Source organism: Bos mutus, chromosome 9 (assembly GCF_027580195.1).
Source record: "Bos mutus isolate GX-2022 chromosome 9, NWIPB_WYAK_1.1, whole genome shotgun sequence".
Taxonomy (NCBI): Eukaryota; Metazoa; Chordata; class Mammalia; order Artiodactyla; family Bovidae; genus Bos; species Bos mutus.
Genome location: NC_091625.1, coordinates 74,524,618 through 74,538,625, shown reverse-complemented (window position 1 = coordinate 74,538,625; position 14,008 = coordinate 74,524,618). Strand labels below are relative to the sequence as shown.

General features: G+C 41.1%; 1 protein-coding gene across 1 annotated transcript in view; it reads left to right on the top strand.

Moving 5' to 3' along the window:
• MAP3K5 (mitogen-activated protein kinase kinase kinase 5) overlaps positions 1 to 14,008 on the top strand; it is a 229,254-nt gene that overhangs the window by 202,027 nt on the left and 13,219 nt on the right. Inside the window, 2 exon segments of the mRNA XM_005899101.3 lie at positions 1,607 to 1,792; positions 5,417 to 5,522. Coding sequence (XP_005899163.3) covers positions 1,607 to 1,792; positions 5,417 to 5,522 — 292 coding nt within the window.

Sequence of the window (14,008 nt, the reverse complement as noted above, 5' to 3'; positions counted from 1 at the left end):
CTAGAAATTGTCATTTTCAAAGCCCAGTTGAGGATTTAATTTTAATGATGCAGTAACAAAATACACAATACGAGATAGAAATGAGGATATTTCTTTCTTAAATGAGGATCTTTCTTTCTTAAATGAGGATCAATAGCATTCTACTGTTTCCTTTAAGTAATAACGTTTCTTGCTCAAAGTAGAAGTTCAACTTGAGGAAGGGAATTTGTTTAAATATTTAGTTTTTAATATGTGGAGTCATCCATTTGGTCCATTCTTATTACTGATTGCCTTATTGGTGTGTAAGGAATGGTTTCCAGGATAAAGTTTGAAGCAAGCTCCGTTAATAGCAAAATGTTTGATATGTTTTTATTGTTAATTAATTTTTATTGGAACATAGTTGCTTTGCAATATTACTTTAGCTTCCACTGCACAGCGGAATTAATCGGCTGCACATATACATACATGTGCATGCTCAGTTGTGTCTGATTCTTTGTGACCCCATGGACTATAGCCCACCAGGCTCCTCTGTCTATGGGATTCTCCAGGCAAGAATACTGGGGTGGGTTGTCATTTCCTGCTCGAGGGGATCTTCCCAACCCAGGGATCAAACCCAAGTCTCTTGCACCTCCTGCATAGGCAGGTGGACTCTTTACTACTGTGCCACCTGGGGAGCCCACGTATACATATATCCCCTTCGTTTTGAATTTCCCTCCCATTTAGGATACCGTGAGTGCAGTAGGTCAGAAAAAGAAAACTAGCATCATATATTAATGAATATATCTAGAAAATGATATAGATGGCCTTATTTGCAAAGCAGAAATAGAGACAAAGAATTAGAGAACAAATGTCTGGATACTGAGGGGGTAGGCAGGGTGGTATGAATTGGGAGATTGGGACTGATACATATACACTATTGATACTATGTGTAAAATAGACAACTTATGCTAGCTGCTTTTGGTTACAAAGAATTGATGTGTCTTCAATGGCACTTGAAGGACTAGGAACATGTAGGCAGACATATGGATTCTCAGGGTAAGTTCAACCATGGCATCTCTCAGAGCCTCACAGAGACAGAAACTGGAGTGTAATTCCAAGGCCTTCAAGTCCCGCAGCCTGTGCTTCTCTGGCTTGGTTGCTGTTGGCACCCATTTCCATCTACTTTTCTCTCTACCAATCGTCATTCTCAACTCTATTCCTTGTACTTCCTTATAACTCAATGTACTCTCACCCTGTTTTATGACTTCTGTCTCTGGGCAGACTTTGAGCCTGAAATCCTATGGCTCTTTGCCTGAATCTCTCTTTAGCTCCCAATTAAAGTTTCTGAAAGTAGAATCTCACAGCCTCTGCCTGTCCCTGTTTGTCCATCAGACTACATCACAGCTGTTGGACAGTATATGCAGTGGGTTTCTTTCCTTCCCAAGGTTTTCCCTTTCCTTTCTTTTTTTTTTGCAGGGGCAGAAGCCATAGTTCAAATATGGCTGTTCCCACTTAGCAGGGGGCTATTGATACTGTGTATAAAACAGTTCAGTTCTCAGCAGGGGCTGTGAGGGCGAGAGGCCCATGGCTGATACATCCAGTACAGAAATATCTGACAGACTGAGAGACGGTTGGTTACTATTCACAGGGGGCTGAAGAACCTAAACTGAAATGGGAACACATCACAACTCTGGTCGCAAGCCTCAGAGAATTTGTGAGGTCCACGGACCGGAAGATCATAGCCACCACCCTGTCCAAGCTGAAGCTGGAGCTGGACTTCGACAGCCACGGGATCAGTCAGGTCCAGGTGGTGCTCTTTGGTTTCCAAGATGCTGTAAGTATGATATTTCGCCCATGTTTTCCCAGACACTCCAGCTAAAATTAGTCAGAAAATAGGATAAAAACATAAGCTCTGTTGACTTTTCTTTATTTAATCATTGTAATGAATTCTTTTCTCTTTAGAACATGAGTAAGTATGAGATGGTTGCCTGTCTGTGTGCCTCGAAGCACTAGCTTTGTTATAGAATCTGGAATCTCCCCCAGGTTAGATACACATAAAATGGAACACCGTGGAAAATAACAACACTCACAGACATCTCCCATGGCTGCACTTTGTTCTTATGAAATCATGTAGTTGGTCACTATTTATTTTGATGATTTTAGCAACAGAGCACTCTTGTCCTGCACTTTATATTATATATGAAAAGTGCCATCTAGCGGTCACTCGGAAAAATGTAACTGTACAGATCAGAATGATCAGAATGATCAAAATTTTTCCCCCTTGCTCTGTTTTCCAAACAGAACATTTTAAACATACTTGTTTAATAAATATTCACTACTCCCTAGCTAGAAATATACTTTAGAGCACAGGGCATCATTGGATAAAAATTAATTCACAGGCTCTGGTGAGAGATCACTGACAGTTCCTCGCTCTCCTAGCGAGTTGCTATGCAACACAAACTTGAAGCCAGTTTTCCAGAAGCCTGATTCAAACCATATGTGATATCCTTGAATGAGACTTGCCTGTGGAACTTGTACCAAAAAAAGCCTGAAGTCCCTCCCAGAAGCCCTTACAACTGACTGCAGGAGACAGAGAAATAAGAAAGTTCCCATGGTGCCAGCCATGTGAATAGGGAAGCACTTTGCATCATTTTAGGTAAATTCCCCAAATTGACTCAGTCCTAATGAGTTTATTGCTCCTACCTAGAAGATGTCTTGACAGTTGCATTTGGTGCATCAAAAGATCCCTGATTTAAAACTAAATTGTAATCCTTCAGTGACCTTGTGTTCCCTGGAACTCTGTGCAAGCCGCTCAGTCTTATGCTGTTTTGTGGGGAGGGCAACAGTCCTGACTCAATTGACGTCATGGGAAATGAGAGCAACTGGCCAGGCCTGTCACTAATATAATGCTAAAGGCACACTTTCTCTGTAACTAGGGAACCCCAGCCAGCTGCAAATAGAATCAAATAACTCAGTGAGTTTGCAGCTTGCTCACACATTTGGCTTCCAGTCTACAGGCTGGAAAGCAAATAGGCAAGTAGAGTTCAGATTGAGAGTGGGTTAGTTGTAATCCTGGGCCACAGACCAAGTCTCACACACACACACCTGCTCTTGCTCTGACTAGAGGTGTCCAGGATGGACTTGCACTGTCCAGGATGGGAATGAACCCAAAGAATGGCCTGGATATAATATATTGTTGAATGAGGAGCTGTGAGGAGCTGGTCATGGTGATAGAGGACCCCTCCTCCATTTTCTCTTTGGGACCCTTGAGAGAAAGAGTATTAGTTACTAAATGTCATACCCACATTAGTCAAATAATCAAGCGAGTCCTTTAAGAAAGTGCCAGGAGAAAATCACTCTGAAGGGGTTTCCTAGAACAAGTGGGAACCTAGCAATGGTCCGCTTCCCTGGGAACAACCACTCTGAGGAATTCCTCAGACAGACATCCATCTACACTGGGGGATTTTGATGAAGATGGATCAAGGGCAGGAATGAGCCACTGGAACTCTAGCTTCTGGTGTGAGATTGCAGCTAGGTCACCTTCTCCCCAGCTTCCTCTAAGATCTCTCTCTAGTCAGAGTCCTGTTGGGAAAAATAGCATCTTTTCTTAAAGACCCATGTCAACTAGAAATTAGTGGAGTTAAACCAAATTTTGAATAAACCTCTCTTAGCCTTATGATGAAAGTCATTTATAAAAAGGTAATGGCTTACCCATACAATCAGATCAGATCAGTCACTGAGTTGAAATGTTATCAACCTGAAAAAGGAACGAAGTTCTGACACATTACACATAGTGAAATGAGCCAGACACAAAAAGACTGCACAATTTCGATTGTGTGAGACACTTAGAGTAGTCATATTCATAAACAGGAAGTAGAATGGTGGTTGTCAGGGACTGGGAGGAGAGGGCAGGGGGGAATCATTGTTTAATGGTGTAGCGTTTCAGTTTTGCAGGATGGAAAGAGTTCTGGAGATGAGCAATGGTGATGATAGCGTTAACTAAAAAATGAGCCACAACCTGAAAGCAGAGAGTTACTTTATTTGGTGGGAATGTTGGGGACTCCAAGCCCAGGAGACAGCATCGCAGTAGCTCTGTGAAATCTGCTCAGAGGAGGCAGGAGAGGGAGTCCGGTATATACAAGTTTGCAACAAAGCGGGAAGGCAACCTGAACATCAACGATTATTGTTAAATAGTAAGGAAAACCAGATATCAAGCTAAGGAATTTAGTGTTTTATATGTAGGGAAAGAGGCAAGCCTCTGGGCTCTCTGAATTCATTCCTTTCATAGGCACCTCAGCTATCAGGGGCCAAATCTATTTCTAGATGCTTCACATCCTTAATTCCTTTTTTACCATAAGGGATGGCAAGTGTGGTGGATGGCTGCTTCTGGCATCCCATCTCTTCACTCCTCCAGCAATTGCCATGGCTGGGGATGGTGGCATCTGCTGGATCACAGTTTTGGGAGCCCTCATTCACTTTAGGAGGCCTGAAATCGCTGATGGCTGTGACATTTCTTGCCCACTGATACAGCAGGAAATGTTTCATTTCACACTAGCACAACAGTGTCCACGTACTTGATGCCACTTAGAAATGCCACTTTAGCTGTACACTTAAAAATAGTTAAGATGGTAAATTTGATGGAATGCATATTTTACCATAATTTTTAAAAAGAAAGGTAGTGCATATATCTGTGTCACTGTGTAAATAAGTGAAACATTACTAGTCACTTTAAAAAGATAGTCTTACAACAAAGATTTTTGATGTAAACAGATTGTCTGGAATAGTTGGCAGTTTATTCCTCTTTAAAAAGAATATAAGCCGTTGTGGGGTGGAAAACAAGGCACGCACCATGGCCGGTGTGTAGGTAGCACGTATGTTCTCGTGTTCCCCCTTTGAGCGGTGACTGGCACTTTCAAGTCATCACATCGTGCTGAAGTGCTTGGTTGTGTTGAATAGCAGCCATAACATTTAAGAATAAAAAGGAGATACATAGTCTCGATGCATGTGTGTGTGCTGAGTCACTTAATTCATGTCCAACCCTTTGTGAGCTCATGGACTGTAGCCTGCCAGGTTCCTCTGTCCATGGGATTCTCCAGGCAAGAATACTGGAGTGGAACTCTTTTTTTTTTCCTTTCCTTTATCACTTCCACCATCCAATCTGCTGACATCATAAAAGGCAGAAGTTGCAGATACTGGGTCCCAACGAGGCAACATTCCCATTTAACTAGATTGCTTTTCATTGAAGTGGTATATCTTACTTGCTTACATGGGAAGCACCGAACTTCATTTTGAAGTGGCAGTTTTTCATTTGTTTTCTGGTGACATAAATAATTCACAATTCAGAGTGAAGAAACCTTTTAGTTATTATTGTTGGTAGAATATCATCCAAATGCATGCATCAGCTAGGTTATTTGCAATTAAATATTAAAGTAAACCATATATCACTCTTTTACTCCAGGTCAATAAAGTTCTTCGGAATCATAACATCAAGCCACACTGGATGTTTGCCTTAGACAGTATCATCCGAAAGGCGGTACAGACAGCTATTACCATTCTGGTTCCAGGTCAGAAATACTTAACTACTTTGCAAATATTTAGAGTTTGGTATTTTCAATTACTGTTCATCTATCATTTATGATGTCTCCTCACTGCTTTTAGGGCAACTTAGCCTTTTTTTTTTCATCTTTCAAAGCCACCAAATAATATTTATCTGGTGTGTGTACTCTGAGCAAAATGTTTACTATGAGTGAGGAAGACTTGTTTCCTTGTCTTTAAAGAGCATCATTGGATATAAAGACAAAGAGAAAATGATACAGGAGATCCACATACATATGCATTTCAATATTTAGATATCTGTACCCACAAAACACACTCCCATGTCATCCTTTACCAGTGGTTCCCATAGCTGCCAGTACATTGAGTGATGTAAGGAGCTCTTTAAAATTACAGCTTTGAGAGCTCCACCCCAGACTGAGTGAGAATCTGCTGAGGATAAAGCTCAGGAATCTGATTTTCGAGGTCATTTTTATACACAGCCAGGTTTGGAAATCACGGTTCTAAATAGATGCCAGCTATGTTTGCACTGAGATATTATACCAAAGGGTATCTCAATGAATGCAACCAGGTTATGGGAGTAAATGTGTGTGCTAAGTTGCTTCAGTCATATCTGACTCTGTAACCCCACGGACTATAGCCTGCCAGGGTCCTCTGTCCATGGGATTCTCCAGGCAACAATACTGGAGTGGGTTACCATGCCTTCCTCCAGGGGATCTTCTCGACCCAGGGACTGAACCCACATCTCTTACCTCTCCTGCATTGGCAGGCGAGTTCTTGACCACTAGCGCCACCTGGGAAGCCTCTTATGGAGAAAGGGAGAGATGCACTCATGCTCTAAGACAAGCTTCCAAAGTGTTTTGATAGTGTACCCATAATAGAAATTTTAAGCAGAGCTATTCCACCTTGTGTGTGTGTGTGTGTATAGATAGAGAAATAGATTGATTTAGGTATATGAATTAGAAACGTATTCTAAAATAAAAGAAACGTGTTCTGTTGTATAATTTGTACATGTATTATAAAGTATTCTAAAACAGAAATCTAAAAAGATAAGGTAAATAAATATGAAACATTTCAAATTTTATGTTATTTATAAACGGTACCACAAACTTTCAAGTTATCATAAACCCTTCTGAGTTGTGGAGTTCCTTCTCTTCTTTCAGAATGCCTTGTCTGGTTTCAGGGTGAGGGATTAACATTTCTTCTTTATGAAAGGAGGAAATAGAAGAAGTTCTAACATCCCTGAATAGGTTGTTCCCCTACGTGGTGCATACCTCCCCCCTACCCCCACCCCCACCCCATCCCCACTGCTGCCTCCATCCCTCCTGCCGCCTCCATCCCTCCTGCCGCCTCCATCCCCGCTGCCGCCTCCCCTTGAGTTCTTGTAAGTTTGTCTTCTTCAGGTCTCATTTTACAAGATGCCCCCTCCGCGAGTCCTGACCGACCCCAAAGTCTACAGTAGACCCCCTGTCTCTCTCTCTCTCCTTGGAAATGGTTTTCCCATTGGTGACATTTGCCCAATCAGAAACTACTTTTATTTTCTTGTCTAATGGCTGTTTCCCTTACCAGAGGGTAGCTATGTCTTTTATTCTGTGTCAAACACATTGTCCAGCATGTTGCCTGGAAATTAACAGACTTCCAATAAATATTGGTTGAAGCAATCAGTAGATGAGTTTTACCTGGTTATAACAAATTAGGGTGAAAACTTTTGCATAACTTAGAAAAAACCCTAGCAAGGCTTTGAAACAAACAGCTGGCAGTTGGATGTGAACCTGAAGAATGTAAAGCTGGTAGAAACTTAGTGTGATGCTCTCAGGACGTCAGCACGTACTTATGTTTAGATGGTTAATCACCGGGATGAGCTTGGGTGTGGGAAATGTACCAAAGAGGGGTTATAAACCCAAAAGACGTAAGGGGTGAAAGGGATCAAGTGTGTATCAGTGAGGAGTATAGGTATAGGCCATGAGTTACACCGTGTGCTGTGCATGCAAAGTCACTTCGGTAGTGTCTAACTCTTTGTGACTCTATGGACTAACCTGTCAGGCTCCTCTGTCCATGGGATTCTCCAGGCAAGAATACTGGAGTGGATTGCCATGCTCTTCTCCAGGGGATCTTCCTGACTCAGGGATCGAACCTGCATCGCCTGCCACTCCTGCATTAGAGGCAGATTCTTTACCACTAAGCCACTGGCGAAGCCCCAAGTTACACCCAGTAGTAACCTAAGTTGAGAATGTCTAAATGAGTAGAAGAGAAAGGGATTATACTTTGAAATAATTTAAATAGCATATAAATAATCTGTTAATCTAATTTGTAATAACTTCTTTAAAAATGGATTACCTAAATGCAATGGATTGTATCCTGGAATAGAAAGAAGAACATCAGGAAAACTAGCATAATCTAAAAATACTCCAGTTTCCTTAATACAACTGATACTGTACCAATGTTAATTTCTTAGTTTTGACAGAGGTACCATAGTTACATAAGATATACTAGGTGAACTGGGTGGAAGGTATATGGAGTTCTCTGTATTTTCTGTAAATCTAAAATTCTTCCAAAATACAAAGTTGATAAAGCATACTGATTATCATGCTGTAGATGAAACACTTTAAGCTTAGAGGGAGAGACAGGGACAAGGGACAATACAGGGAGGCCTGTCTCCTCACGTGAGTGTCCTCGTGATGGGTGTTGCTCTAACCCAGCTCCTGTGCAGAGGAAGGCACACTCTATGAAAACAGTTTGCTAAGCAAAGTTTTCTGTCCTTCCACTGTGAAATTGGTTTCTTTGAGGCCACTAGGGGTCTCTGATGACAACTGAAATGACTCTTTGAAAGCATTTTTAAAAGTGAGCAAAAAAAAGAAAAAAGGAACTTCCCTTGCAGTCCAGTGGTTAGAATTCCACACTTCTACTGCAGGGGGCATGGGTCCAATACCTGGTCAGGGAACTGAGATCCTACAAGCTGCGCGGCGTGGCCAAGAATAATAATAATAAATGGAAATTTCAGAGAATTACTTTAAGAAAGTATTTTTTAATATTTCTCCCAGGATGCAGGAAGACAATATACACTCTACATCAATATGTTTATGTTGAAATATATGAACAAGGGCAACCAATTTCAAGCATTTGACAATTCCATTGATTTCCAAATGTTCGTAAAGATTTTGTTATACAATTAAGATTCAAAGAAACTATACTAAAAATGCCTGTCTTTTTAGTCTCCTGATAAAAATTGCTTTTAGCTGACAAAATACTGCAATAAACCTACCAAATTTTAAGACATGCTAAAGAAACCAACAAATTTAAAAGTACACCATCATCAGTACACACATTTCTTACATGTGTTTGCTGAGAGGACCCAGATGTTGGCTTTTAAACATTCTCTATTAAAAGGAATCAGAGCTCCTTGCAGAAATGGTTGATTTCCAGGCCTGCCTGGGGCAAAAGAAATTCAAGATGAGCCTGCAACTTACTGTGATGGCAAAAGATAAGGAAATGCACCAAAAGGATGGACGCTGATACAAAGGACCCTGGAGACCGCTTGAAGGACTTTCCAAAAGTCTAAGCCAGGGCAAATTAAACAAAAAAATCAATAAAAATAATATTGGGTTATAAGCATACAGTAAATAGCCATGAGTCCATACTGATATAAGTAATTGAATACGTATATGGAGGATAAGGCCAATTATTTGTCTTAGTAGAGTTCCAATTAATACATGTAGTAGGGATGAGGGAAATAAAAAAATCACCATTAGGCAAACACCACAGTAATAATTATTACAGTAAGAACCATCAATAGCTGCTGAGGTAAGCAGGAAAAATAATGCTGAGAAACGAGGTATTTGAATGGTCTCAGGGAATCTCCCGACAAGATAGCTACTAACTACAAAGAGAAAACAGTGACACTCCCTTTACCAAAAGCTCAAGGTAAGCATCACTCACATAAGACACAGCACCTCTGGGTACCTCCTGATGTGACGCTCTGAGAAGGACACAGCATCATCTTTGTGGTATAGGAGCCAAAAAGGCAGAGCCTCAACCTAATCTTGACAAGACATAAATGAACCAAAAATGAGGGACACAGTACAAAATAGCTGACCAGGACTCCTCAAAGGTACGGAGGTCTTGGGGGATAGAGAAATACTAGGCTGCTGCCACAGATTGGCAGAGACCGAGAGACACATGACAAATAATGCAGTGTGGGGTCCTAGGTCAGAAAAAGGACATCCTTGGGAAAACAGTGACATTCAAGTAAGGTCTATAGATTAGGATGATAGTATTGTATCCATGTGAATCTCCTGGCTTTGGTAACAGTGCCAAAGCTGTGTAAGCTGTGACAAATATTTAGGGCAAGCTGATACTGGGTATACAACGAACTCTCTGTACTGTTTTTTGCAACTTTTCTGTTATTCTAAAATTATTTCAAAATGAAAAGGAAAAAATAAGAAAATGTTCCATCTTCTTTCTTCTGAAAAATAACACACAGAACAGAGAGTACTGTGTAAACCCCATATGAGTTTCTTGTTTTTTTTTTTTCTCAGACTCTTTTCCCACTTGTCTTCAAGAATTAGCCTGTGGATATTGGTAACACTGAGCATCTTTGATTACTCTTCAAGTACAGGCTGGCTGTGGGTGGCCAGCCTGTACTGAGCATGAGACCATGTTGGCCCAGCTAAGGCAGAGAGAATGCACAGTACAGGCACTCTTCTGATGGGAACTCTAATTGTTTAAACTGCTAGAGTCCTTGGTGTTACTCCCAGTTGTTAAGCTGAATCAGTCCCATGCCCCGTGTCCACATTAACGTAAAATGCCCAGCACCCCAATCTACATGCAGTGTTTAATGCAGGGATCGTACACCGCACTGACAAGTATTGTGATCCTACCACGTGTTAAGGTTATTTTCCTCTGATGAGGCTGCCAGTTGGGGTGGAGTGGGAGTGAGGGGAGGTGGGGATAGTATTGCTGTTTGATCCTCTCTTGTGTTTTGGAAACGTGCACTCCCTTTAGTTTCCCACACATGGGCTTAAATGCTGTCCATTCGTTCCAGGGTCCCCTGAGTCCCTGCCTTTCTCATGACACTTGGCTCTGTCCTGACAGTTCCCTCTGCTTTCCATTCTCCTCAGAGAGCTCATTTGTGCTTCCTTCTCTTAAGCTTCCTGGATGGCTCAGACAGTAAAGAATCCACCTGCAATGCAGGAGATCCAGGTTCGATCTCTGGGTTGGGAAGATCCCTTGGAGAAGGGAATGGCTACCTACTCTAGTATTCGTGCCTGGAGAACTCCATGGACAGAGAGGAGCCTGGCGGGCTATAGCCCTTCGGGTTGCAAAGAGCTGGACGTGACTGAGCAACTAACATTTCACTTCTCTCAAGTACCTCTTCTCCTTTCTCCACCCCAAGGCTTTCCCCTCCTCCAGAACCTGCCTGGGCCCTTCCATCTCCTTGAATCCATCAATGAGTAAACCCCACACTAGCTTTAGTCACTGCAAATATACTTTACTTACCCCTTAGCACTCTTATTACATGTACCTGTGAATTATATATGTAGCTAGGTGTATAACTGAGAGCATCAAAGATAGTCAAACTGAATTCATTTGTGCTTGCAATTCCATGTTATCTTTGCATATGCTTTTATGACTCTTGCGTATATTTGCCCTAGTTCTCCTTCAGGTTGTTTCTTTTGGAGGATCAAGAGCAGATGCTCTCTCTTATTTGCATGTTTTACAATATCTGATTTGATGATGTGTCCTCAGGGAGCCATCATGAAAGATCAAAATAACAAAGTACTGCATTCACTTATAGTTTTCTACTTTATTCAAATTATTGGGAAAAACTTTTAGTCATTAGCACATAAGTAAAATGATGACATATGATCATTTAAAGTGTACAGAGTTAGAGGAATATAAGGGAACATTTAAATGTAATAATGTAGTAATAAGTATTAGAAATTTTCCCTCTCCTAAAGTGAGATTATATTCAACAAGACAATAAACCTTTAAAATCGTCTTTAAAATTTCAGTTTAGAGACCATAAGGAAAAAATTTAGAAAATTTTAAAAGGCCTATTCTTGCTCTAATTTAATATAGATTGAACTCTCCTATTTTTTAAAAAAAAATATTTATTTGGCAAAGCCAGGTCTTAGTTGCTAGTTCCCCAACCAGGTATTAAACCTGGGCTCCGTGCATTGGGAGTGTTGCTGTCTTAGCCACTGGATCACCAGGGAAGTCCTCTTATTTTTAAAGATCTTTTTTTCACTATTTTGTTCCCTTATAAATAATCCTAGTAAGATAACTTCCATTCTGCCAACATTTTTTTGAAGCTGATATGGCTCAGCCCCTGTAGCAGGTTTATGTAAATTAAACACCTGATTTTGAGTTACACCTACAACTAACACACAGAATGAAGACAAAAGGGCTTCCCTGGTGGCTCAGACAGTAAAGAGTCTGCCCCCAATGCAGGAAACCCGGGTTCTAGATCCCCTGGAGAAGGAAATGGCAACCCACTCCAGTGTTCTTGCTTGAGAAATCCCATGGACGAAGGAGCCTGGCAGGCTATGGTCTATGGTGTCGCAAAGAGTCAGATACAACTGAGTGACTAGCACAGAGAATACTATAGATGAACTAGGAAATAGAATTTTGGAAGGAGAAAGGCGGTAATGCAGACAGCCAGAATAGAGGTGGAGTTTGGCTAACCTTAAGAGATAAAAGGTAAGGATGTGGAGAAATTAGAACTTTTGTACACTATTGGTGAGACTATAAAATGGTGCAGCCACTATGGAAAACCAATACGTGGCTTCTCAAAAAAATAAAAATTACCATATGTTCTTTAGGGTATATATTCAAAAGAATTGAAAGCAGGATCTCAAATAGATAATTGCACACCCAAGTTCACGGCAGCATTATTCACAATAGTAAAGAAGTAGAAGCAATGCAAGTGTCCATTGATAGATGAATGGATAAACAAAGTGTGGTATATGCAAACAATGGAGTACTATACAGCCTTCAAAAAGAAGGAAAGTCTGACACATGCAACAGCATGCATGAAATTTAAGGACATTATACCATACACGGGTCAATAAGGCAAAGACCAAACAGTTCCCTGGAGGATTTGGCGATGAATTGGCCCTTTGGCTGCACTGCTGTAGCAGCCATGTTAGAGTAGTGGGAGGGGTCTTCCATCACTCCCACTAGCGCCCTCCCCCAGCACAGGGGCTCTTCAACTATGGTTCATGGACTCTCAGAATTGGCTTCAGGGAGCCAGTGAGCCTTCAAGAAACAGGGAAAATGCTGTCTGAATGTCCTTCTCTTCTGCATGGCTCTCATCAGATTCTCGGTGGGTTCTGTGATCTAATGAAAGCTCCACATGCCCATAATGAGATATCACCCCAGACTTGTGGGAATGGCTAGCATTAAAAAGAATACAAATAACAAATGTTGGCAAGGATGTGGAGAAAAAAGAACCCTCCTCCACTGCTAGCGGGAATGTAAACTGTTGCAGCTCCTGCAGAAGACAGTATAGAGATGGCTCAAAAAACTAAAAATACCATATGACCCCGCAGCTTCATTCCTGGGTATATATCAAAAAGAAACAAAAGCACTAATTTGAAAAAATACATTTGTTCCAATGTTCATAGCACCATTATTTACAGTTGCCAAGTTACGGAAACCACCTAAGTGTCCTTCAACACATACATGACCAAAGAAGATGTGGTATGTGTGTGTAAATGTGTGTCTATGATGGAATACTACTCAGCCATTAAAAAGAATGAAATTTTGCTCTTTGCAGCAACATGACATGAATGGACTTGAAGAACATTATGCTGAAGTGAAAAAGTCAGAGAAAGACAAATACTGGGTGATACCGTTTATATGTGGGATCTAACAAAGACAATAAACCAGTGAATAAACACTGATACAGAGAACAAATGAGTGTTTACTAGTGGGGAGAGGGAATGGGAAAGGGGCAGTACAGGGGTACAGGGAAAATAAGGGTCATTCTAGGATTATATGAAATCGTGTGTGACACTGAGGAAACCAGAAGGGAAAGAGACACGTGTACCCCAGTGTTCATCGCAGCACTGTTTATAATAGCCAGGACATGGAAGCAACCTAGATGCCCATCAGCAGATGAATGGATAAGAAAGCTGTGGTACATATACACAATGGAGTATTACTCAGCCATTAAAAAGAAAACATTTGAATCTGTTCTAATGAGGTGGATGAAACTGGAGCCTATTATACAGAGTGAAGTAAGCCAGAAAGAAAAACACCAATACAGTATACTAACGCATATATATGGAATTTAGTAAGATGCTAACAATAACCCTGTGTACGAGACAGCAAAAGAGACACCGATGTATAGATCAGTCTTATGGACTCTGTGGGAGAGGGAGAGGGTGGGGAGATTTGGGAGAATAGCATTGAAACATGTATAATATCATGTATGAAATGAGTCGCCAGTCCAGGTTCGATGCACGGTATTGGATGCTTGGGGCTGGTGCACTGG